Genomic DNA, 25684 nt, shown 5'->3' on the forward strand with positions numbered 1-25684 from the left:
GAAGATTCCCAACTAAATATGGAACTGTGTAGCATCATGGGAAATGTAGGATCCAATGTTGTGATGCCTTACCCATATTTGAGACTGAAGGTCAAGATATCTTGGACCCTCCTGCTTAAATGTTGATGATTCTTGTTTAAATGACCTGTAAGTCTGAAACCCATTTAAGACACATGACATGAGAGAAATATTCTGTCGCTGCAACTTGTAAACTGATTTTGTTGTTCTTTTCTGTTGTGAAAAATGGATTTGACCTAAGAAATCAGGATACCACCTGCCAAACACACTCTTTTAAATCACACAATTTTATTTACAAAGTGTGTACATCCCTGCCAGTCTCAAAACATACATCCTCATCGCTGTTTACAATTCCCAAAACAACTGCATATTTGTCACCATCAGAGAAATGATCCAGTTTAAACAAACCGAGCAATCGCAAATGAATTTGTTCAAAGCGTACGGGTAAAAACATCTCGACCGGCTTTCGTCTTGCGTTAGCAAGAGGTGAACGTCTTCCAGAAGAAGTTGCGGCAGCCCGCCTTGCGCTCTCTTTGGGCGACCGGAAGGTGCCGCCGCATCACCTCCTCCCTGACTCCTATCTCCTCGCCCTGCAGCTCGGGGAGCATCTCGTCTCCTCTCAGAAGTTCGGACACAAATTTCAGCAAGAGCAAGTGAGCGAGATCCTAAAAGGACGGACGGCAAAGGAGAGGAACTGAGGATGCACTTCAAGACAGTCATTTCAGCCACTTCAAAATCAGTGCAGTGCAAGATGTAAGAGGAACTCACCTTGTCGTTAGCGAGGTCTGCTCTCAGTGTTTCCGTCAGCATGTCTCTGCGTGGAGCGCTGCTGACCCGCACCAGCAGCACCGAGGAAAACAAAGCCACAAGGAGTACCTGCACCTGGGGGCGAAGCATCTCCACCTCAAACAGCGAACACAAGGAATCCAACTCTTACCCTGAGCCGGCTGTCCTATTGTTTTAAAAAAAAAAATCTGACGACGATGCTCTGAAGTAAAACGAAACTGCCGGCCAATCACGGTTGACAGTCAGCGCATCACTGTTTTTGCGTAGGACGCGGTGAGCTGATAAATAGGCCCCTTCATCTTCAGATCCTCCTCATCCTCAGAGCCAAGAAAAGGATGTGATTGGCGGAGGGGTGAGAAACAGAAGGAGGCGTGTGGTTGACTGGATGACTAAAAGGTCATCGTCAGCCGCGGCGACGTGACCAAAAAAACCTCCCAAGATCTGACTCTTCGAGTTGACTGGCGCGCCACTTGAAACATGTAATATCAGACGCAAAGCAATAAAGTGTAATGTTTTCGTGGTAACATGTGACTTCACATGTGTTGGTCGTGATTAGCCCGCACCAGCCCCCCCCTCCCGCAGTAGTCCCGAAACACAACATGGGGCCTCCATGCTGCGCGGCGTTGCTAATGACACAATGTGACTCAAATGTTAATAAGGTGGCTGACCAGTCCGACACCCCACCGCCTTCACCTTGAGTCAGAGGAAGAACATCTAAATGTCAGACCCGCAAACAAATAACCCGACGTTAGTGCTTGTGGTCTGAGCACATTAACTTGTAGTTTCCGTTTGTATCATCCCACTCAATCGTGTCTGAAGAGGACACTTTGACTTTTGAAGTGACTCAAAGCGTGACGTGAAAAGAGGCGGACAGGTCACGGACTCGAGCTGCCCAGTTGAGTTTTTGGACCACTTGCTTTGCTGGTTTTACACACGAGAGCCCGTTTTGTAGGTCTTGGGGACTTTCTACCGCACTTGTGAACTAAGCTGCATAGACCTTTTGTTGCTTCAGGGAGGGAGAGTCTGAACTTGGTAGTGTGAATTTTTAAGGGTAAAGTGGGAAATTTCAAGCAGAATGCCGCCTTAAATCAGGTGTCTGGCTCGGAAAGCAGAAAGAACCTCAACAGCCCCGACCTCAAAATCCAAAATGGCTGCACTGTGCATGGATAGCAAGTGTACCCTTAGCAAAAAGTAGTTTATCCAAGTGTACTACAAGTACTAGTATCTGAGGCAGTATACTTGAAGTGTACTTTTTATATACTATATTTTATATTTCCTTTCGTTTTCCTTTCGTTTTGAAAAAAGAATTGAAGAATAGTCTTCACATTAAACTTAGTACATTAATACTTCGACTTACACTTATACTTTAATACTAAAGCTTATACTTGTACTTTAGTATACTATAACTTAAACTTAAAATGTTCCAATTTAGTCCGAAGACGTATTAAATTAGTACACTTTCTAGTATGCTACAAGTACATGGTCCATAGTCCATAGCATGGTCCAAATTGTACACATAGTACTGTCCTAGAACTTTCTGTGGGCATGTTGCTAAGGTGTTTGTACACCACGTAATGTACTGTTAGTTAGCTACTGCTAGCAATAGCTAACTAACAATTTCTGGAGGCATCCATCTTGAAAACACTCAACTCGGGCATGATGCATTTCCCAGCTACGAACATCGGACTTTTGTGATAGCCTAACTGGAACTCGGAGTAGCTACCAGCGGTCAGGTTGCATTGTGGGTAATGTCGGCACTAGGGATCCAAAAACAAATCCCTGTGTCTCACATTATTTGAGGGTTTATCAGCCAAAAGTTGGGAAATTAGCTACAAAATCATGTCAGGTTGGATGTAATTCTGTTGAAATAATAATATCAAGAACTTAACATGCCTGTTTTTCACCTTTACACGAGCCAGCGTGGCAAAAATCGGGAAATAAAAACAAGTTAACATCTTTCTCGCCACATCAACGGTGTGCTGAAGACCATCAATAACATGCTTTTATTTTCTCCCTGTCACAAAATGCACTCTGTTTTTCCGTCGCACTCCATTTTGTTGCTGTTTATTTATAATTTCCTCGTTGATCCAGCTCATCGAACTTGAATTCAGCCTCACATCTTCCCCTAGGAGCGTTCTCGGTTTGAGACCCTCTGACCTTTTTCCCCACCGCGGGACTGTGAGTCTGATTAGTCAGTCTTTAATCATGACACGACGTGACTTTCGGTAACATTTTCCGAGCGGTGAGGGTGTCGTGACCGCAGGCTTCCAGCCACGCCGCCCTGAACAAAGCGGAGGGGTCTGACGGAGTGACGATCGCACGAATCACACAACATCCGCCGCCTCCTCACCTGCTGCTACATCATATAAAATAGTGTCAGTGTATCGGCAGTCTGTCAGGGTTAATGAAACGTCTTCACAGTTAATGAGCACCAATCCCTCCCGCTGATCTGCGCGCACCTCCATAGGATTATACGTGCTGCTGTCAGTTTCGTTATTTCACGGCATTAATTAAAAGCTGGTGACTCAAAGGGTTCCATTTCCATCTGAGCCGACTAATTGAGCCACACATTTCTCTGCCAAGTCATGTCTCCTGACATTAGGGTGCCGTAATGTAGAGTTATATTAACAATGTGAACTCTCTCTTATCTAAACACACATGCACCGGGGGAAAACAGTTGGCAACTGTTACAATAGGGCTTGTCAACCTAAAAATGCCTGACATGTAGAGAGAATACACTTTAATTTAGAGGACAATGTTCTCTGTCAGACAGAGCTGCATCAGTCTGGCATCAGGAACATATGTTTATCTGTTCTGCTGGATCAGTGGCGAATCCTAGTATTTCAAAGAGAGAAATGAAATACTACATACTGTACATCAACATTTCTTTCGCAAAATAATTACATACGTAATCTCTGGCGGGGCACTCATCAATCTGAATATCCAGGCTCACGAGTCGTCTTCTTTCACTACAATCTTCCACTGAATGATCACTAGTTCTGCTGTCATATTAGAGGAAAAATAAATATAAACCTTAACTCAAACTTTTCTGGGTGCTAACTCGTAGTAGAACGAGATACCAAATATGATTCAGTGAGCAGCACCCAAGAAAGAAAGACATTTGAAGAACATGTACATCGTGTCAGACTCATCAGCAGTCTTCCTCGTTGTCGTTTAACGCTGCCGTTCAACATTAAAACTCTAGAATAACAGAAAAAAAAAATGCATAAGGATGCATGATTTTTTGCTAGAATTGATGCCCACAGGGTAGAAATTAATCCCAGCTCCAGTTGCATGAATGGGGAAATGGCTGATACGCACAGGGGATATACTGAAACCAGTCTTTCAGGATTCACGTCACAATTCACAAGTTGTATTAGTGAATGTATTTAATTTGTGTATTTATATCAAGATACAGTATTACAAAAAATAATCTTTAAAGAGTCATGTGGCACTGCACGTTATCTACATGATTTTTAGCTTTGGTAAAATATTACATCCTTCTAGTCTACTACAAAACACGGTAAGTCTAAAAAGAAATCGCAAACCATTCAGTTTGGAGGTTTCTTATCTGCGAGACATTTAAATGGATTTAATTGACGATAATTACGATTTTTGCAAATCAAATGATGATGAAAAAAAAAGATTAACAAAATCTAACCACAGAAAGCCAGCGTTTTTTTTTTGTTTTTTTACAAATTTTGCGAAGTATTGCGAGAAACGAGTAACGCCGACTGTTTGTATGACAAGTGCGATTTTTGGTTATGTGTTTACAGTACACCTGTCGCTCATAGTTGATATATAACCACAGGCTTTGACATTTTTTCTTATCATTTAAATGGTTCACAATCTCATCGACCCTTCATTAACAATGAAAAGTTAAGTTGTGCTATCGGGACAATATTTGGTTGACGCTGACTTGTAGTGATACTTGGCACGGCTAGGTAGTCTAAAAATAGAACTCAATCATAACACTGGAACCCGTGCTATGCTAAAACAGCATTAATTCTGTGTTAAGGACGGAAAAGTGTATCTTATAGAACTGATGGTAATGACTGTGAGTGACTGAATTCCTGTAGAACACACATTCAAGATGATATCCAGCCATTTTTTTTAGATCAATGTACAATTTCTGAGGCACAGAAGGACACAGCACTTAGTGTAGTGGCCAGAGTCGAAAATGCGGGTCACATGACGACCACTGACTCAAAAAAAAAAAAAAAAAAAGAGGCATTGGTACCTGACAGGGTGTCAGGGTTCTACAGTTTTGCATGGAGGGATCCGACCACAGGCTTGTCCGAGCAGAACTCTTTCCACCAGGATGGCCGCTCCAGCACCTGGCTGCCCTGCATCACCGTCGACCACAGGTTCTTGTAGAGCTGCGTGAAAGAGAAACAAAGATTAAGTTACCCAGAGAGACCTCGTGAAGGCTTTTTCGAGGAGTGTGAGGTAGAACAAAAATCAGAGACAGAGATTGAAGTCAGTGGTGTAAGCAGGTTTCCTTATTTTTAACTTAACTTTCGGAAACTTGCCATTATCACACGCAGCATGTCCCGGGCCATTTGCGCCGCATAAACGGCAAAGATCCTGGGAAACCAAAGTGTTTTTGAAGAGGGAGATTTAAGCTTTATGTGTCGACATGGCTTTACCTGTCCATCAGCGCAGCCAATCGGTGAGTTGAGAATGAAATCCGGAGGTGCGAAGACATCCACCAGTGCTACTGCATCATCCTTCAGCTGGAGGAGAGACACAGAGCAGAGCAGGTCAGCGACAAGCAGAGCCGTACTTTAACCGTTCAGCGTTATGAAGAGGGAGGGAGCTAACTACAGTTAACATTATACAGTTTTGTTTGTGCATTTATTAGAATCCCCTTTAGCTTCTGTGTTAACGCAGTGGCTACTCCTCCTGGGGTCTCCATCACTTTCATCAACAACATTCCATTGATAAACTTACATTAATACACATAACATCCATACTCACAGTACGACGCGAGATGCTTCAAAAACCGATAAGACACACAACGATCAAAATAAACTCAAAACTTAGCACAGACGATAGCTCTATGTAATTACTTCTCTGAAAAGTAATAACCATAATTTGGTCTTTTCTATATTGATGACCAATATATTCAACCTAAACCATTCTTCTGTTAACTTGATTTCCTTGTTAAAGACCCTACCAAATTCTACAGATGTGTGTGCTGATATATTCTACGGAAATGTCTACATACACTGCAATGACGGCATTATCAAAAATTAAAGGCAAATCATTTGTTAAATAGAAAACGGGCACTGAACAACTTCCTTGAGGCACTCGCAACTCATCGCTTGTTTACCTCACAATTACACTCATTGAAATAAACATATAACTTCGTAGTGGTACTGGCAGTAAAATGCGTATGGGCCAGCCCAGCCTACATAAACATGTCAACAAAAACATGAAATCTAGGGGGGAATGCCTCAAATGGCTTTTACAAGCCCCGGGGAAATAAATGTCAAACTGAAGGTGTATAGGAGCTTGGATTTTAAGGGGTTCCCGAATAAACACTGTTCCCTCATTAGAAAGACGTGGGCAGCCAAGATAACCCAACAGGACTGAGCAGACCAGAGTTTCTGGCTCGTTCCCCACCTCTTTTAAGTCTTCACAGAAAAAAGGGTGTCATCACGCCGTGATTGGCTGGGAGGGAAAATGCCCCAAGTTGCCTCCACTCCTCAATCAGGAGTCAGTCTCCACCACCCTGCGCACAGCTGATCTCAACCCCCTGCAATCAGTCTTGAGGGATTTTGGAAAATCGGCCCAAAACAAAGAAAGGTCGCGAGTCGGAAACAAACAAGTTCTGACACACGCAGCAGCAGATGCTTCCAAACCAAATCCAACAATGTGGCACCAGTGACTTTTTTTCTTATCCATTTCTTTCATCCGGTCGTCCGTCATCTGAGTTAATGCTGTAGTTGCAGAGTGGCCCTTTTTATATGCATGCTGATACACAGTATTTAAATCATTTTTGGGAGAAAATACTTCTGGATTTGCTCAAAGACTATTCTCTCCATGATTTTAATCAAAATGGGTGGTAGACTTATTGGTCGACTATTTTATTTTTTTTACCCGGTAGCTAATTCTTTGCTATGGGGACAATCTTGGCTATTTTTCATTTTGAAGGACAAACACATTTTTCCAGACTTGCATAAAATAAATCAAATACAAAGAAATACAGTGCAGTAGTACAGTGGTTCTCAACCTTTTCGAGTTGCAAATCACAACACACTACATAATACCACACAGTGTGACTAAGAAATACAGAAAATGGTATGGATGTATACTGTGTTATTTGCAAATACTTTTAAGTCATAATTTAGATAGATGTGTTTGTACCTGGGAGCAGAGAGTGAGGATGGCCATCTGGACCAATTCTGCTGGCTTCCCTCCACTTACGTAATGGCCTATAGAGAAATAAGACCATGTTAGCAGTCAACACCAGTGCAGCGTGTTATCTAAACGTATGCATGCAGTATATGGATTATAGTGCATACCCTGGTACAGTGTGGCCATATGGCTGCTGAGGCTCCACAGCCCATACAGGCTGCAGAGCTTGCGTAGTACAGGTCTGAGAGCAGCTGGTGTGTCATCATCAGTAGTCAGCTCATAAAACCTCTGGAGGCAGTTGTATTCAATGTAGGCCATTGCCAGGGAACGGCAGAAGTAAACCTACACACACAAACACACACACACACACGGGGCCTTTGTTATAGCTACAAACAGTGTGAACATATACCATATCTTATGCTTATGCTCTGAAACTTTCTCTGGAATTTCATAAAATATGATTAATAGTCTATCTGAGGTTCGACATCACTCTTTCCATCAAATCTGTAAATAGTTAGTTTTCGAACCAACCATAACACTTAAGACACTTGTATCTGTGACATAACACAAACCAGATGATGGCAGCCAAGACCCTGTTAAGACAGCCCTAATGTTTCTTTTTAGCTGGCCTTGAGACACATATTGGGAGAATACGTCTTTTTTGGACAGAAACTCTGATTTCACTAATCACTAATATTACTTTAGATTGACCATGATTTATATCTGCTTCTTGGAGCCTATACTGCTGTCAGCCACAGCTGTTTGACGGTCAAACCGTGGGAATGTAGTGCACTACCGCTGTGTTATATGTCCTGACTGCTCATTATTTAACAAGTGAGGACAACAGTTTTATTTTCAACTTGGGCTAATGGCAGAGCAGAGATTTTTTTCATAAAGGGTCCCAAAAGGCCACTGTATTTGTACGGTGGTGCATAGTGTATGTGTGTATCTGTGTCTTACCTGACTGTTATTCAAGGCCTCAAACCTATCCTGTCCCATGGCCCTCTGCTGTTGCAGCCTCTTCTGGCTGTTCTCCAGCAGGAAACACACGAGCCACTTGTAGCCTTCCAGTGGCACTGATTTTGTATCACAGATATACAAAAAATAAATAAATAAAAAATAATAATAATTACAGTTGGATTTTTTGCACCACTGACACAACTGACGTTGTTTATCAAAGAGAAGCACCGACCTAGACCCTACAATTGCACGTTTGCAATTGACAGAAAATGCCATTTTGCACAACTAGTAGGTTAAGAAATATTAAAAGAGAGTTCACTTGGATTAGGTTAAAAGAAATGGTCAGTTTGAGAGAGTAGTAGATAAATAAAATAAAATAAAATAAGACTTAACTTTGGACCAGGTGGCTAGTTTTTTTTTCATTTGTTTCTGCAGAACTGCATTCTAATAGTTAACTCTCTGTGACCTGGGTTACACAAACGAATGCCTACAAGTAATAATCAAAAGAACTGGAATTTTGGATTTTATCTACCTGGGTGTGGTAACCAAGTAATGAAAACACTGGAACAATCCCTTCTCAATTCTAGTTTTATCACGGAAACAGCTTCAATCCAATCAATCGAATCTTAACAAGCTCAAATACTGCATACCTGCAGGGTCCATGCACTGGTCCATCGTCGTTGCCGTGAACTTGCTTTCCTGGATCTTGTGGAAATCATTTAAGAAATCCACCGTGTGAAGAGGCGACTCTATCTGCACGCCATCTGGAACCAAACAACACGTCAACTAAAGCGGAATCAAGGTTTGTGCGCTCACACTTAATGCTGAAGCTACTGAGGCTGGCAAGCTAACTGCTATAACGGTAGCAGGCTGTAAACTCCGCCCCAGCATCTTCACATCAATCACCACTAAGCTGTATGATCCACAATCAGTCCACCCTGTGTAATAAAAGCCAGCCTTAGCTGCCACCTTTGAAGGACAACAATAAAACCTTGAAACCTTGTAATAATCCCTCCGTGCACGCAAGACTGACCGCGTTGTTTAGCATGGAGCCAGCTGAGCAGGTAGTTGCTGGTCTGTTGCAGCAAGACATTATTGTCTCCTTCGTATGTGCAGTTTGGATCATTGTCGCCACGCAGATCGCCCAGCCGGTTCACTGAAAGAAAGACAAAACTCTGAGAGACTGTGTGTGTGTGTGTCTGTCTATGTGTGTGTCTGTGTGTTCTCAAGACTGACTGGCCAGGTATCCATGTCCACCGCAGGCTTCCCTACACTCCTGGATACCCCTCTGCGCAGTCCATGAGCCCAGAGGTTTACTGGAGCAGCCTATAGCATGGATCTCTCTGCCCATCTCTGCCTAGAAACGCATGTCACACATGTATTAGACTGCAGTTTAAACATTGCTGTAACTCTGGAAAATAGACACGGATGCGCGTTATGTGTGCTGACTTGTCTGTCACTCCGGTCCTTCATCATCTGTCCAATCTGGAACTCGACAAAGTTCATGAAGATGGATTTGGTGAAGTGTTCAAGAGCATACGCCGCCGCCAGGTACGGGATCAGACGCCATTGCTGACACAACAGGTACAATATCTAATGAGTCTGTGGCTTTAGATACCTGTGACGTTGATAAGGTATCTGTGGTTTGATAATGTGCATTCGCTTTAGAACTAGATTCCATTCTGACCTGTAACTGGTACTCCAATACAGGAATCTCCTCTGTGTCTTTGGGTCCAAACTGTCTCCTGGTGGCTGAGAAGCGGATAGCCACAGTGAGAGCCAACTTCAGGTTGACCAGAGCCATCCGGGTGATGGACACCCTGCCACCTGACAGGGCACCCAGAGAAGCCCCGAAACGCTTGTTGGGGTCCTGAAGGACAGGAGAGGCATAACGGAGAGACATGGGAAAAGCAATATTTTAGAAATCACATAAGTTTATTTGTGTTAGTGACAAGTTGAATCTTTAGTAGATGAATAAATAAGTAATTACATCAACATTTAATTAAATTTAGTGCCAGATTTGGACTCAGAGGACTCAGATCTGGATAACAGCCAACGCACTCCTAGAGCTAATTCTTGGAACTCTTTGAGCTTAAAGATCTCTGAATCTCTGAGTTGGAGCAGAGTTGATAATTTGATGCAGGTACATCACTACACACCGCACATAATCATTTCATCAGTTGTTAAGACGATGTAATTTAAGTAGTGCTTGGAAGGCCTCCGGATGCCTTCTTCAGCCAGCAGGGGAAATATAACCCACCTTGAATGGGGTAACGTAGCGGCCATCAGGAGTAACATCTCCAGTCTTATTCAGTAGATTCTCCCGGGGGATCCTCACGTTATGAAACATGGCAAACCTAATGGGAAACGGACGACGCAAGCAGAAAATGTGTTAAACGTGTCCAAAAAAAATATCTTAGGTTACACAGACACAGACAACTAGTGTCAATGGTGTGGGACACCCACAGCCGAAACTGGGTCCATGGATGCTCACTGACGGCTGTGACACTGGTCAATGGCTGCCATCATGGTGTGTGAGAAAGTATCAATAGTGTAGCAAGTGGACACAGTGGACTGTAATTGATCAAAATTAACAATATAAAGAATATTAAATAGACTAGCAAAATAAACACTACGCAGCAGGTAAATGTAGTATAATATGTTGTTAGATCATTTTTTCAAGGATTGGTCTATCAGCTGTTTTATTTTTTGCCTGACAAACAGGCCCCAAATCCCAAGGGGAATTTAAAATAAGGACTGAGTATACTTTCAGATTTGAATATTAATGTCAACATAATACCTGAGGTTTAAGTGGAACCAGTAACAACAAACTGGTAGTGCCCGTGTTTATCTATGACACACTTTTTTCATTAAACAACAGAAGTCAAAGCTCCAGGCTGTCAAAAAACAAAGGCCGAAATAGAATAACTGAGCATGAATTACATTCAATGAAAAACCACCACTTTTACAGTTTTTGAAACTCACACTTTGGCTTTGGTATGTATTAAAGCTTAATACCAGCCCCATGTGCTATAAAAATGATTTCACTCCAGAATTTAATTGGATAATCGTAATAGTAGTAACAGTGGGAGATGAAAATGGAGTTACTTTCTCCATATCTTGCATTGTGTGCCAAACCTGTACCGGGCAGATATCAGAGAATATTGCTTTGTTAAAGCAGTTCTTCAACTATGAGTGCAGCTCCATCTAGTGGCTCTACTGTGGCACTGAAGGACATTTTTTTTTTGCTGTTTCACATGACTAGTGGACAAGGTGCAGCTAAAAATACAGCACTTTTGTGAACATTAAACAAAAGTTGTTGCACCTTGAGCTCAGACATGCATAACAGGCAACTTGCATGTACATTATTTCCTTACAATTTCAGTGTTCAGTTTGGTATTTTGGTGTTGCATTCATTCTCTAAAAAGTTAGGACTAACATTTATGTCCCATTTCTTTCATTTTCATTGCTTAGTTCACATGCATGTAACACCATTTCAGCACTGGCATGAGTTCTCTGTATAAGTGGTACATATCTATACAGAGGGGAAAAAATGTATTCTCTACATTCAGGAAAATAAAAATGAAGTTCACATCAAATCAAAGGGGGAAAAGTGTTTTTCAGGAAAAGAAAACAATGTCTTCCTCTGCGGACACCTACCCATTATCCAGTCCGTTCTGGCCCAGCTTCTTGCCCATGTCACCAACCTGCACACCGGGCAGAGACAGCAGGGTCCTGGGATCTCTCACCTGCAGCATATTGGTTATAGATTTAGTGGGCTTGACACAGTGTGCTTAATAGCACGCAACGACATGCAAGATGTAGTCCATTCAAGCTACACAAGAAAAAACATTGTTTTAAGGTACAGTTTACCCTTAACAAAAAATATGATAGCGACGGTGAGTTTGGATATTGCACTTGGCCATGTTGATTGACAAATAGTGCAGCCCTACTCATCATTTGTAGCTGTATATTTTCAAGCAGGGAAAGAAACCCTATCTCTGCATTTTTTTTTTTTTTTAATCACAGTCTGTGTTAATGTATATCTGTATTCAGCACCTCACTTCATTTTATTGCAGCAACTACCTGACAGATCGACTGCTTTCCGTTACACTTCGGCACCTAAATCCTTTCAATGCTTTCACTTAAACCTAAAATTAAACTGCTGTCAATGCTTACATACTAACTGTCATTCCAACTGGTTAGAGTGCACGCACAGAACCTTCAACTACAGCTGACATTTCACCTTATTGCATTACGTACATCTGGCACCCGATAATGCAATCAGCTTTCACTGGTCTGGGATTGAAGGTCAAGGTCTTACCGGGACAATGAAGGAGTGAAGGCCGTGGCACACTTGGTCAGGTGTGTAGAGCTGGGCGAAGACCACAGCGTGGGTTGCAGTCTTACCCAGGTTGCCCACCCAGAATTTGGCAGCCTCGAAGTCAGGAGAATTGATCACAAACTCCTACGAAGTGGAAAGTTACTGTTTTTAGTCGGTTTGCTCGGATGTCATGTGACTAAATATAATTCAAATAGAATTGTGAGAGATTTGACAGACAAAAAAAATGTATTTCTGCTTTCTTATCATTGCCTTTAGCACATGAATTAGGGGATCATTTTGCACCTTTTGAACAATGAAACATATAAAAATACACTCTTTAGTAGGCAGGCCAAGCAACATTTGCAATAGCCTTAGAGAATGATATTACTGACACAATCAGCCTGAGCAGTTTTAGTAATGCCGTTCCACATTCAATACAAACAGTTTTTTGTGTGTGTGAGGTTAGTGTTGTGTGGTGTGTGTGCTGACCTGGGTGGAGGGGTCATATGTGGCTGTGGTCCTCATGGCCCTGGTGTTGCTGCCGTGGCTCAGCTCAGTCAGTGCAAAGCATCCAAATGTCTATAAACAGATACAGTACATGCCAGGAGTTCATGCCAGTGCATTCTGCTAACTGTCAACTGGCATTTAAACCAAAGTTTGCTCATGTCATTAGCCAATACTACTTGGACTGTATGAAGCAACTGATACAACTGTTACGTGTAGTTATTTGCAATATAAAGTGGTGCTGAACTCTTACCGTCATGTCCTCAGTGTTCTCAACATATTTTCTGTGTCTCTCTGATCCTGAGTTAGCGACAGTCGCTCCAAACATCTGAAACCACATGGTATTTTATAGCATCTGCATTTAGACAATGACTACAACAAAATACCACAGCAATGCTAGCGGCCATGTGAGGTGAGCTGTGATGGTAAAAAAAATTGGGTCATTTTTAAAAAAGCAATTAGAAGTAGCCTATATTGTTATGTAGGTTGGAGGACTAGTCCTATTTCAAGAATACTAATGGGATGAGTGCAGGCACTTGATGGCAACCTATTCAGAGTGGAAAGCTGACATTGTATATCAAGAAAAAATCAACCAAAGCCACCAGAGCGCTGTCAAAAGAGTCTCTACACACTGGCCTTGTAGCATTGGCAAGTAAAAGAACATTATACCTAGTTCTCACAAGGGATTAAGAAATAGATAAGAGATCTGCCATTAGCGTGTTGTATTGATAATCAGATGAGTAACGATTGTTGTCATGATTACAATGAAGTTATAATGAAGTTATACAAATGACAGTCACAGAATCGAGTGAAGAGATTAATCAGACAAAATTTGGCATGAAGTTTGGACTTGGGACTTGGACTGGGAAGGGAAGGGCGCACTGGATCCACAGCCTTATCCTCTCGATTCAGAACATGGGGAAAACTCAGGATTTCACTCACCCCTTTATTGAGAAAGAACTTGGATGAAAGGGACCAGTCATACATGCCCAGACAGTCACTGAGGATCACAGTCTTCCAGGGGTTGGCCATGGTCTCCTCTTGTGTCAGGAAGTTGTAGCGGAAGAGCTGTTTCACCCTGTGGAATTTGTCTGAAGCTTTATTTTCACTCGTTCTTCGCAGTATGTTACTGCAGGTGATTCAACCGAATTGTCGTCTATCTGTGACGACACAGTGAATACAAAAGGTGAAGGCTCATACCTGAGGAAGGTCAGCTCTCTCATTCTTTCCAAAGGGACGTCTTCACCGGGTTGACGGGCGAAGACAGGATCGTTCTCCAGTGTCTTGAACACATGGTGCTGCAGTGGAGAGCAGGGAGAAAATGTCAGGCTTTGTTGGGCTACAATGCCAGCGCTTTGATAACAATCGCAATCACAAGTGCGGCTGTTAAGCAGCTCTCCAACATCAGCTGCCATGGATCTCACTTGTACTCACTGTTATTTCTAATCAATGGCAAGCCCAGGTGTCTTTTAGGATACTGCCGCTAGGAGTCTATACAATGAGGCTTCAATCAACTACATTAAACTTCTGGAATTCTCATGATCAAAATGTGCATATTTAGTCCTAACTACACAGAGCTTTGGATAATGACAGCCACCTTGAATGCCCGAATTTCCTCATCCTCTAAGAAGCAGAGCATGTCCTTCCAGTTGAAAGAAGCTTTTTTCCTGTATCTATCCAGAGGGCCGCTGGGAAGGTCAGCCACTTCCATCTTCTCCTCAGACTGAAGGGGACTGAATTAAAAGTAGAGACAGCAGCACATTGCACTCAAAGTATCAAAAGTATAAATATTCTTTCATTAATTGATCATAAAAGGTTGAAAAAAGTACCGATTAATCAGTTACAACAGCTGAAATTCTAATCTGTCGTTCTACCAGCTCCAGGGCCGTCACTTTAATTCTAGAGTAAAGTAGCGTGGTAAATGAAGAACTTTCATCTTAGATTTTCTGGGGAGCCTGGGGCTGTGGTCTAGATCCCATACTCCCAAAAACCTCAGGTATTTACTGTGTCGCAATAAATTTCTGGTCCTTTTAGTCATTTTAAATTTTGTCTGACAATATGGGATTTTTGCCATACAAGAGCAAAATATCACCAGATTCTCCCAGCGTCAACATTTGGTATTAAGACTGTCTTCGAAGGGGCACTATGTAGTTTTGGAGAAGAAATTGTAAGTCTGAATTTTAACTAAATAAATGTGGTAATGATACAAACTCAGATTTTTTTTTTTTTCTGACAAGCTGTTCTCAGAGGGATGTTCTTTAAGGTCAGCTTATTAAGTTTGCTTAGGCATAAAAATAACAATCATTTCTTTAAAAATCAGTCAGTCAATGAAGATGTTCATTGTCGCAATAAACTTCAATTCAGCTGGGTAATGTTACCTTAAAATAATATCGCGATATTTTTGCGCGACATCGTAATACATGTTATATATCGTGATATCTCGAGGACCGGGCGACAAAATCAGTCATAACAGCAACATTTTAGATATTACCATAACCAAAATCTAAGACCACAGTCACCTATTGGAATAACGGTATATTATCGATACTGTCCAGCCCTAGCTGATAACTTACACCCTACTATTTTTGTGGTGCATATTCCTGCAATATTCTTAAATCAAACATCCCCACACATGTTCTGGGGAATAACATCTCCAGCATAATGAGCGAGGTTAAGTGTGCTTTTGAGGTCATTTAAGTTAACCTTTAAATTCTTTTCACATTGCCCAGGTAGAGAGATGGACCAGTGAACATTTCTAATATGAAGTATGACAACACACGCACGACCTTTGTGTTCTAGCTGCTGTCAGCTTGGCGCAGAGTTCAATGCTGAGCTGTCTTCTGTTTTTCTGCGGGTTAGGCAAGCTAGTCAGGCTACTTAACGTCTTCTTGAACACCTGCCACCGAGTTTTTATGTGTTTTACCTTATACGTAGTTCTGTTACAACTTTACCCGCCGATACCGCTGACTTTCTTCTGTCACTGTTACGTGCGTGTCCTGTTTTGCAGCTGGCTTCACGTAGATATGTGTGTCAGAGGTTCTCCAGTCCGGCAGCCCTTCTTCCGATAACGGCAACCATAACACTTCCTGTTTGTTTTTTTCAGAATAAGAGCACCCTCTTCAGAAGTGAGTGTGCGGCTGTGGATCAGGGAGGTAGAGCGGTCGATGTGGTTTTCCTTTACTCGTTCCTGCAGTCTTCTTAGAGAAATGTCCAAGGGCAATATACTATATTTATTTAGAAGAACTAGATACCAGATGCAAAGATGGCGCCCGTTCAAACCAATTATGGCATGTAATGAACAGATTTCTGGCTTCCGGTTTACTTCCGCGAGGAACCTGTCACAGATGACAGATGAGTAAAATATGGGATTTTAATATTTAGGTTACATGCAGTCTGTCATCAGTGTTGGGCAAGTTACTTCCAAAATGCATTCTATTACATATAGTAGTTACATTTATTAGGATATTACTTTCATTACTATAGGAATAAATTGCTTATTACACTACTTTTTTGTTACTTTAAACAAAATCCCCACATAACCCTTATAGAACAATTAAAAAGTGTAGACCTTTCAATAACCAAATGTTCTACGACACAGATGAGCAGGCAGGCAAAGGATCACAGTCTGATATATTATGAGATAGGAATTAACATTTTTAATTGCAGCTTAGTCATATGAAACACAACAGACCTTCCATATTGTAGCCAATAATGACAGGACAAGACAAACATCTCTTTTTAATATGCCTTTTTATTTTAGTCCACAGAACATGGGATGGGTATGTGAGAGTAAGAGTCTAAATTCAAGTGGGCTCGGAGGATCAGGTTCCATCATTAGGCCTACGAAATACAATTCAAATATTCCAGTCCCACGGAGACTGAACAAAGAACTTGTAGGCTCATCTATATTAAATACACAGAGCCTATATTGATATGGAAGTGTCGGTGTGGATGGATCCTTGGAAAAACAGCCATAAATTCTTCACTTCGGTCTGTAACGTGGATTGTAACATGTTACATAACGCAACTGCAGTAATATATTACCGGAATATTGTTATTAACGCATTATATTACTCAGTTTCCGCTGAAAGAATTACCTAAATGCTTTTGTACTTCATCTAGGTGATTCTCCAAGAGCCCACATTTTTGTTATTTGCTTAAAAAAAACTGTCCTATTTTTTAATAATAAAAAAACAGGACAGATATCGATATCAGTGATATTTTTTTGTACTACTTGGTATCGGATCAAAAACCAATATTTGTGTTACGGCCCGCCCCTTCTTCCCAGCTGTGCACGCCTGACCAAAACAGGCCACACCCTCTGGTACCACGCAAACACTCATTGGCCACGCCAGATAAACTGCAGCCACGCATCTCTCTTATATTACAAAAACAACACAGTGAATGTGTTTTTTTGGCAAGAAATAAGCCATGCAGTTGCAGAATCTTTCTTAGTTTTAGCTCCTCGACAATATTTAGAGTTGATCAGGAGACTTCAGAGGTGGCGAGTCACGTCAGACGCCCCTGGCGTCGCAACGCAGTGCATTATTTGCTCGGCATCCTATATAGATAATGAATGCAAATGTGAAAACGATGAGTCCTGTGGATACCTACCTGACAGTGATTCAAGTGGCTGCTCCATCTGACTAGAAAAGCATTATACACACACACACACACACACACACATACATATACCTTTTGACTTAAATAGATGGTAGCAGTCAAATTTGTCTTCACTTAAATTTAAATGGCTCTGTATTCCAACAGTAATCAGAGTGTTTGGTCAGTTACCTAGGTCTCTCCTCGCCCTGCTCATGCAGTAAAAGAGAAAATAAGTTTTTCTAGTATGCCCATTTTTACCCAATCAGGACAGATGGTGCATTCCAATTACCTCAGAAGTTGGAAGCTGGAGCCGGTAATGACGTATCCCAGTTGACTGTATTCCAGTATAACAAATCAGGATACCAGTTCTAGCCAGGTTAGAGACTGTTGGCTATGGTTTAAAATATCAGCTGATCGACAGTCCAGCTTGCACATACAAACACCAAAGCGACACGTCCACAGATGGAGGCTGGACAGAAACTGGTTGGCTGACTAAATGGGACACAAATACGACAGAAGTACTAAGAAACAGTATCTTCTGTGCAAAGCAGCTACCTTGAATTTGGGGTTGGCGAGGTGTGTTCGACTTTCCCCTGAGTCACCTGAACCTGGGAAGTTGGAAATTTGGTCACCTGACCTCGAATGGAATGCACCGAGAGAACCCCATAAAGAGGCATTCCCGTCTGCTTGTGAACTCACAGGGAGCGAGATCCCCCCTGACCCCCCCCCCGCCCCCTTTTCATTAACACTTGACTGATAAAGTCAAGTGTTAATGAGAAAGGGTCCTTTTAAATTATGACTGGATTTAATCAAGTATTCATGTCAAATAATGTCTCCAAAAAGGAATTACTATTGTGAATAACTAAAAAAGCCTCATGACTTTTTTCCTGAAAAAATACATTTTCTCTTAAAATCTATGATATAGTTTCTTATCTGTGCTTTTGGGAAAAAAGTGTGCGTTACTAGCACCAGTCACATTTTCACAACTCCCCCAATTGGATTTTTATCTGCAGTCCTGTGGACATTTGTAGTAGTGAATAAAAAGTTTTTTGTAATTACTGTCTAATATCAATAATAATCATGATCATGATAATAATGATAAAGGGAAAATGTATAGTGAAATGTCAATTCACAGTTCCTGTATTTTTATACGACCACTGCTCACGGCTGTGGCTATATTTAGTGCCCACGCATACCTGTAAACCATCAGTGCTGTGATACCTCAGTCCAGTTAAACCCAAATGAGTCAGCCGAGACAGCAAATAGCAGCGTTTACCTTTTCTAAACAGCAATAGTGTACCACAGTGTGCCAGCCTTCACCTCCGAATGATGTTACAGTACACTGTACTACAGGAAAACAGTGGTTTTAACTGGCGAAGCGCGACTGACAATGCACCTCAGTGTGATCAGCTGCTTGGACAAGACAGTAATTTGTCTCACATGTCTAATTTGTAAGACTCATCAAAAACTGACCCTCTGGGTTGGTGGATGGCCCGATCTGCCAATCCAAAGCATCAGTATTTGACTTTAAAATATTTGTCATCACACTCTCAAGTCAATAACAATGAGCGCTTAAATCTGCCAGGACGGTAGCTCAAAAAAAATATATCAGATGGGTGAAAGTGTTAAGCTCCATGTTCACACTGCTGCGAGTGTGACAAAAACTAATGTGTGCAAGAGACATTCATGATTCGCACTGTGCAGGACAGGATTTCAGACAGCTCTCTCTGTGACTTTGGATTTATTGATGCCCTATTGAGAATGCTTCCTATAATGACTAATTTCACTGTACAACAATCCAACTGTTGTGCTACAAAAATACTCTCATATCAAACTAGAATAATGAAAAACTCTGCTAAAGCTACGGCAGGCAGCCACAGAACGACTTAAACAGTAGTGGGGAAAAAAAGGACGTTGATCCTTTATTAAAGTAAAGCTATGAGTACCACAATGGAATAATACTGCATTCAGAGGGTTGTTTTTTTTTTGTAGGTAAAAGTAAATAAGTACTTAAAGTCAAAATGTCGTAAAATATCAGAAATACAAGTACTCATGAATGTTTTCACACTGTAACATTACTCTTGCATTAGGAATAATGCGATATACTGTAAATACCTCATTTTCCACATACTGCTGGTGTTAAATCCCTTCAAAGGAATACTTCAACATTTTGAGAAACACGTGTTTTGTAACTTTTGGTCAGAGCCAGCCGACCCGTTTCTAGGCTAAACGTGCCCCAACTCCATACCCCCTTCCTTTAAAAAAAGAGTACTTCAACATTTTGGAAAATAAGAGTTCTTGACCTTTCTTTCCGCGAGTGAGATGTTCAGTTCGAGCGTGACGTCTCGCATGCCTGCGTTACGTAGGTCTACGTAGCTGGAGTCAGGATGCGGTTAGCGTAGCTTAGCATAGAGACGGGAAGCAGTTTACCCCGGCTCAACATGTCACCCTTGGAAAGAAAGAAGCAGGCGCAGTTTCTCGAAAAAAAAAAAAAGGTTTGAATTATCACTTTAAGGCATGTACATGAACCTGAATCGATTTCTCAGCTGACTCGCTGACAAGAGAGCGTACGTAGGCGCATTTCCAAAAATGTTGAAACATTTCTATAAAAAGAGGAAAATACGGTCAAAGAAAAACACAGACTCATCACTTGCCTTTACTTAAAATACAACAAATGAGGAAGGTTTGTTCATGTTCCCCCTTTCTGGAGGTCCAAGGCATTTTTTTTTTTTTTTTCCAATCAGGCCATGATAAAGCAATCACTACAAATCAAGCACAGAGAAAGATTTAATATACAGAGATAAAGATTTGCATCACTGATTGCATATTAAAATAAAATTATCTTTGAAGCCTACACATTTCTATCGTCACACTGGCCAGTTTAAATCCTAGCAGTGGATCTTATTTATATTTTGCATGTAACAACGTTAGTCTTTAAAGTTAACTAGTCACTACAGCTGTCAGGTTAATGTCATGAAGTAAAAAGGACAATATCTCTATGAAATGTAAAAGTATAAGGTCTCACAAAATGGAACTACGCACACGAGTACTTAAAAACTAGTAACTAAATGTTCTTAGTTCATTTTTTTTTTTTTTTTTTTTTTAAATCTCTTGGCTTAACTAACCCAAACCCGCATTACTCCTCCAGAACACAGCCGTTTCAACCACTTATTGTTTTTAAAAGTATAGTTGTTAGTCCTTTGAAAGAGTAAAATATAGTCTCGTTTCTCAGTTCCACCGTATACTGATGTACAAACTCTACACGTCATGTAAAAATGGTTCAGCTTTGAAGAAAACATTGTCAAACCAACAGAGAAAGGCTTTTCTCACATGACACTGTATGATTGTTTTCTGGACATCAAGATGTGTGACAGAGCATTTGTTTTTTTTGTGTGTGTGTGTTTTTTTTTTTTTACTGCAGTCGATGCTACTTTACAGGAGATGGGAGCTTATCTATTATTGCCAAAGACAACTAAAGTGCATGCTGCATTACCCACTAACTTAATGGCTTGTACAGTAATTCATAAAACATACATTAATATAACACCTTCACCCTATAGTACTAACAGGGTTTGCAGCACAATGTGTTCGCATTTTTATTCGCTTGTATACAAAGTATACGATCATCACATTTTTCAAACAAAGTGCTATAAGTAACCAAAAAAAAAAAGAAAAGAAAAAAAAAAAGTTCAATAAAATCAATTCACTGTCACACTCGGCCACTGACAACCCCTCGACTATTGTTTGTGTGCTATGGGGCTACTGTTTAAGGAAATAAGTCGTGTAACTCTAACTCGACACATTTTCAGCTGAAGCGCATGTTGCGATTTAAATCTAGAAAAGCTTTCCTGTAGTAATTCGCGAGCTTGACAAAACGAAGGAATTCGGCGGCTGCGAAAAATCTGGCGCGCCATTTCGCACCCGGTGCGTCCGCAAACCAGTGAAGAAACACTTACGGGGTCATGTCGCGCCAGCTTTTCCCAGTTCACGTCATGGATTTTCTCCCAAAAATAACATGTTAAAACTCATAGTAACCATATGAAATATATATGTATATATATTAAAAAAATCCTATAGCTGCGCTCTAAATACTTCACGCTTTTTAAGTTTGGCCCTCAGAGCTAAATTTCAAGCCTCAAAGCCTCAGCACCCAAAGGGACCCCAAGGATGATTTGCAACATGTGTTCATTTAAATGGTTGTTGCAGAATGTTTACAGTAATTTTTGATCAAAACCAAGAATCTTACAATTAAACTTAACTCATTTCCCCACTGATTTTCACTTTATGTCAGATATCCATTCAGAAATTGTGAAATAATGTATACTGAGGTAAAGGAACTGAGATTGATCAGACGTGAGGGAACAATCATTGAACATGCAACAAACCAAGCCATCACAAACTGTAACTTGCAGACTCCATGAACCCAATGAAAAACAGGCTCAACAGGTATCACACGGATAGAACACCTTGAAGTCAACACGGTACAAAATGATAAAGACAATAATAACAATAAAAGTGCATTTTTTTAAGCTTCGGAGCTGTGGAGATCATTTTTACGCAGGACCAAACAACTTGTTAATATATCAATACCAACAGAATCAACATTAGGTTTCAAGAAAGTGAAAACTAGTGGAGATATGAATTGGATTACTGTTAACATTCTGCAATACCCATTTCAATGATTTCAGTGTTGAGGCTTAAAGAATCACAAAAACAATGACATCTTGCTCAAACAAGCAAACTCAAAAAAAAAAAAAAAAAAAAAAGCGTAACTAATAAAGTACAGCTGTAGCATTTTGCAAGGTCCCACGAACGTAAGTTTTCTCATGAATTTTTTCAAGAGACTCCAAGACATGAAGTGGGTGAGCCTAGGTGAGCACACGGAATGACCTTACGCACAAATTCTGGTATCTACTGGGCATATTATATATAATCTTGTATCGAACTCCGTGGGCTCTGGAAACCTGGGAAGAATTTTGAGAGTCTGCATGGTTGAAGACTTTGTCCGATGAATGGGATTACGGGATGCTACTGGGCTCTATAACTAAGTTTGGTTTGTTTTTTTTAACTCGGGTTAGGGCTAACCTTTTCGTTCTTATTTTGCTCTTCATCGAATGCATCCTCTGTGTTAGAATCCCTGACTTGTACATGTGGGTGAAGTGTGCCCACGCTAGTTACGGTACCATAAACCCATTAACCGAGTGTAGTTTATTAGACAGTTGTGCCAAGGTTTTAGAGGTTGTTACTAATGGCTTTGTTAATGGTTAATGTATCATTTATCGATGCTTCATGGGGCAGTAATAAACTAGCATTTGTACAAAGGACTTTTGGATTATCAGGTTCTGAAATACCCCTTAGGCTAGTGTACGCCTTCGTCCAGGTGTGTGTTGCTTTTTTGGTTACCTTTTCTGATTAAATGGTGAGCAACTGTCCTGTTGTTAAGCGTTAAAAGCATAAGTTGTTTACCTGGCAATGGCAGCTATTGGCCGTGGGAGGTATGACTTGTTCGTGAATGCAAAGGAAGCCAACGCTATGGTTGAGCTGAGGCTGTGGAATGGGTAGGCTCAACAAAGTGTCTGTCAGTACTTGTTTTCTTCAACATCCAAATTATCTGGACGAGGCTCCCTTACCTTAACTGAGTAGATATTGTTTATGACATATATTTGTAGCCTAACCCGGAAGTTAGCATCGCCCTGGTTTTCCCTCGACAGAAAACCTAAGGGCTTTTTGAACTGGAGTTTGATTTATTGCAGAAAATAAGCTCCGGGGAAACCACAAGTTTAGAATACTTTCTCAAGATAATCTTCCGAGATAAACCCCAGGTGTATGATTTTGGAAGCAGAAATGAGCTTGTTATAGTCAGAGGCTAAAGTTAGGCTGTTAACAAACTACATCGCAGTCACGCGACTTCAACGTCACCGCCACTGAGCTCGCTAGTAATCTATTCCGTACGCACTTAACCTTAAACTGATCTAAAAATTGCAAAGTTAGAATTAGAATAGCTTGCCACTAAAGTACCTGAGTAGCTGAGTCTCTGTGTTCGGTCTGACAACAGATTTTATGTTGTGAAAAATAAAAATTAAAAAAAAATTTAAAAAGTAAAAATATCTGGTCTATCCGGCTTGTGTTAACCACAGACCTTATTTCAGGCCAAACACATTCGAAAGACTCAAAGTCCAAAATGTACTTTGCTGGATGATGAAATGCTGCACACCTGATGGGTTTTTCACAATCTTGCAATCAATGCAATGTTGTCCTTGATTCTGCATGATTTATTCACGTCAATAAAGCTACTGATTACAATGAATAAACCCTTTCCACAGTACGACTTTAAAAATTAAATTGGAGGTTGGGGATATAAGTGTCAATTATGCATTTAGGAACCCCCTTCCTAAGCATCCATTATGTCAAAGTGGCATTGAAAAAATGGTTCTCCCAAAGACTCTGTTGGGCTATGTGTTTGACGGTCACACTAACCGCGCTGCATTTAGCCCAATTCCAAACTCCACGATACCATTTCAGATCAATCATCTGGGCGCTTAGGAGAAGTGCATCAGTACAAAAAATTCAGCCACAACAATATTGTAGGAAACTGATAAGCCGACGGATTGAAGGAGCTACCCTTTTTTTTCCCCCAGTATGACGCAGTGTTTGGTTTTTTTTTTGTTTTTTTTTTGTCAAATTAAATATTGTAATCTCTGAATTTCCTCAAACCACACTTGTTGGATTCGTTTCAATCTGCAGAACTCAGAAACTTTTCTCTTTTTTTGATCTGTTAAGTTATAAACCTCAGATGTTTGTAGGTGTTGGCGAAGATGCTAAAAGGTCCATGAAATATTTTATCACGGCAGAGCACTCGGGAAAAGTTGATCTTGCTTAAATGTCTACCATCGGGATAATCGTGGATCAAGATAATCCTCCCGAGTGACCTGACTTGGCCAGGATAATTGTGACATGACTTTTTTTTTCATCCAATGTACACTGAGGTATACGTAATGAACAATTTGGATCTTTGACAACAAAGGAACACAGAAACTTGGGAGGCTCTGTACGATTCATATGCATTTCAACGCCAAATTGTTTGGCGTGTGGAAAGGCTTTTGACGAGCCAGGAAAAAAAAAAGCAACCAAGAGATGCTTTCATTCACATGTGATGATGACTGGGTCAGCATTATGGGATAGTTGTCTTGCTGGACTTCCTTTGCTCCAATAAAGTCTAGTGAAAAAAGTTAAGAGACCAAACATTTAGACTGATGACACTAGAGGGACTGTTGCTTATCTGCACACACGGGCCATCATACTAACACTGGACACAATTAGATCAGTATTGGGATACATTAAAATTGAGTCAATAAGGCAGGAGACACCCCAAATATATATTGTTTTTCACTTCGAGGGCCGATCAACTTTGTAGGAGAAGCAAGCCAACTTAAAAATGGCAGCCTGAATTGGTTGAAACTGACCTGGAGAAGGATTGCAGGTCACCTTACAGCCTCCGTAGGCTTTGTACAAAGTTTAAAACTATCTAGAACCCCCCCTTTTTTGATGGTGGGATTGTCTGTGGTGTGATGTCTTATCTCTATTTGTGTGAATCACCACATCCAGACTACAGGGCAAGCAAAAAGTCTTAAAAAGAGATCCGAGTAGCGGTGGGATGATTCCGAGAAGAAGCTATCATTTTGCCCGCCTGTAATGGTGGCCATGCCCTAATAAATTCCAAATCAATTCCAAAAAGGCGGGCCAGAAATCTTAAAACCTGAACCATTTACCAAATGAGTGAACAAACAGTACATCTCTGACTTCTTTTACCACTGTGAAGCTGATGGTATCAGGACTCAAAGTGAAGTGGCAGCAGGGCACATTGTGTGAATGTAGAAAATAGAAAGTTTTATTTAACAAAAAAAAAGAAAAAGAAAAAAGAGAGTGAGATCAATTCATGACTGGCCACTATTTGTTTCCCTAAGAAGGAGGCCATCATAAGCTTTTTGGCGATTTTCAAGTGTTAACATTATGTCTTCACTCTGGCATCACACAAGCTCCAGTGGCTTTCATCACAACGTACAGTATTTACATGTATTACATATTATTATGACAAGACAACAAAAAAATAAGTTAATGAGTATATTT

The 25684-nt window shown here is 40.8% G+C and overlaps 2 protein-coding genes across 4 annotated transcripts; both read right to left on the reverse strand.

Moving 5' to 3' along the window:
- Positions 1-286: 286 nt before the first annotated feature.
- sst5 (somatostatin 5) lies at positions 287-3696 on the reverse strand. The gene is made up of 2 exons (XM_037111636.1): positions 787-3696; positions 287-683 (listed from the first exon to the last, which is right to left on the reverse strand). Exons 1-2 carry the CDS (start codon positions 913-915, stop codon positions 495-497), a joined length of 318 nt encoding a protein of 105 aa, XP_036967531.1. The 5' UTR covers positions 916-3696; the 3' UTR covers positions 287-494.
- Positions 787-16148, reverse strand: acox3 (acyl-CoA oxidase 3, pristanoyl). 3 transcript variants are annotated; one of them, XM_037111624.1, is made up of 20 exons: positions 15879-16148; positions 14553-14688; positions 14156-14253; positions 13898-14033; positions 13209-13283; positions 12941-13030; positions 12452-12595; positions 11788-11876; positions 10388-10484; positions 9815-9997; positions 9577-9699; positions 9364-9484; positions 9161-9283; positions 8778-8891; positions 8128-8243; positions 7335-7509; positions 7177-7244; positions 5454-5540; positions 5045-5183; positions 787-900 (listed from the first exon to the last, which is right to left on the reverse strand). In XM_037111624.1, exons 2-19 carry the CDS (start codon positions 14664-14666, stop codon positions 5064-5066), a joined length of 2073 nt encoding a protein of 690 aa, XP_036967519.1. In that variant the 5' UTR covers positions 14667-14688; positions 15879-16148; the 3' UTR covers positions 787-900; positions 5045-5063. The 3 variants fall into 3 exon arrangements, with proteins under 3 accessions (XP_036967519.1, XP_036967518.1, XP_036967521.1); XM_037111623.1 differs by lacking the exon at positions 787-900 and having other exon boundaries at positions 4176-5183; positions 15879-16146; XM_037111626.1 differs by lacking the exons at positions 787-900; positions 15879-16148 and adding an exon at positions 15742-15872 and having other exon boundaries at positions 4176-5183.
- Between the last annotated feature and the right edge of the window lie 9536 nt (positions 16149-25684).

The sequence above is a fragment of the Acanthopagrus latus genome, chromosome 10 (genome assembly GCF_904848185.1).
Source record: "Acanthopagrus latus isolate v.2019 chromosome 10, fAcaLat1.1, whole genome shotgun sequence".
Classification (NCBI taxonomy): domain Eukaryota; kingdom Metazoa; phylum Chordata; class Actinopteri; order Spariformes; family Sparidae; genus Acanthopagrus; species Acanthopagrus latus.

Bases quoted from the DNA above. Each gene is read 5' to 3' on its own strand.
- sst5 (XM_037111636.1), bottom strand. From the start codon at position 915: ATGCTTCGCCCCCAGGTGCAGGTACTCCTTGTGGCTTTGTTTTCCTCG. The intron at 684-786 runs GTGAGTTCCTCT...CCGTCCTTTTAG, and splicing joins CAGACCTCGCTAACGACAAG to GATCTCGCTCACTTGCTCTT.
- acox3 (XM_037111624.1), bottom strand. From the start codon at position 14,666: ATGGAAGTGGCTGACCTTCCCAGCGGCCCTCTGGATAGATACAGGAAA. The intron at 13,031-13,208 runs GTAAGAGTTCAG...ATCTGTTTATAG, and splicing joins AGAACACTGAGGACATGACG to ACATTTGGATGCTTTGCACT. The intron at 12,596-12,940 runs GTCAGCACACAC...TCCACTTCGTAG, and splicing joins CATATGACCCCTCCACCCAG to GAGTTTGTGATCAATTCTCC.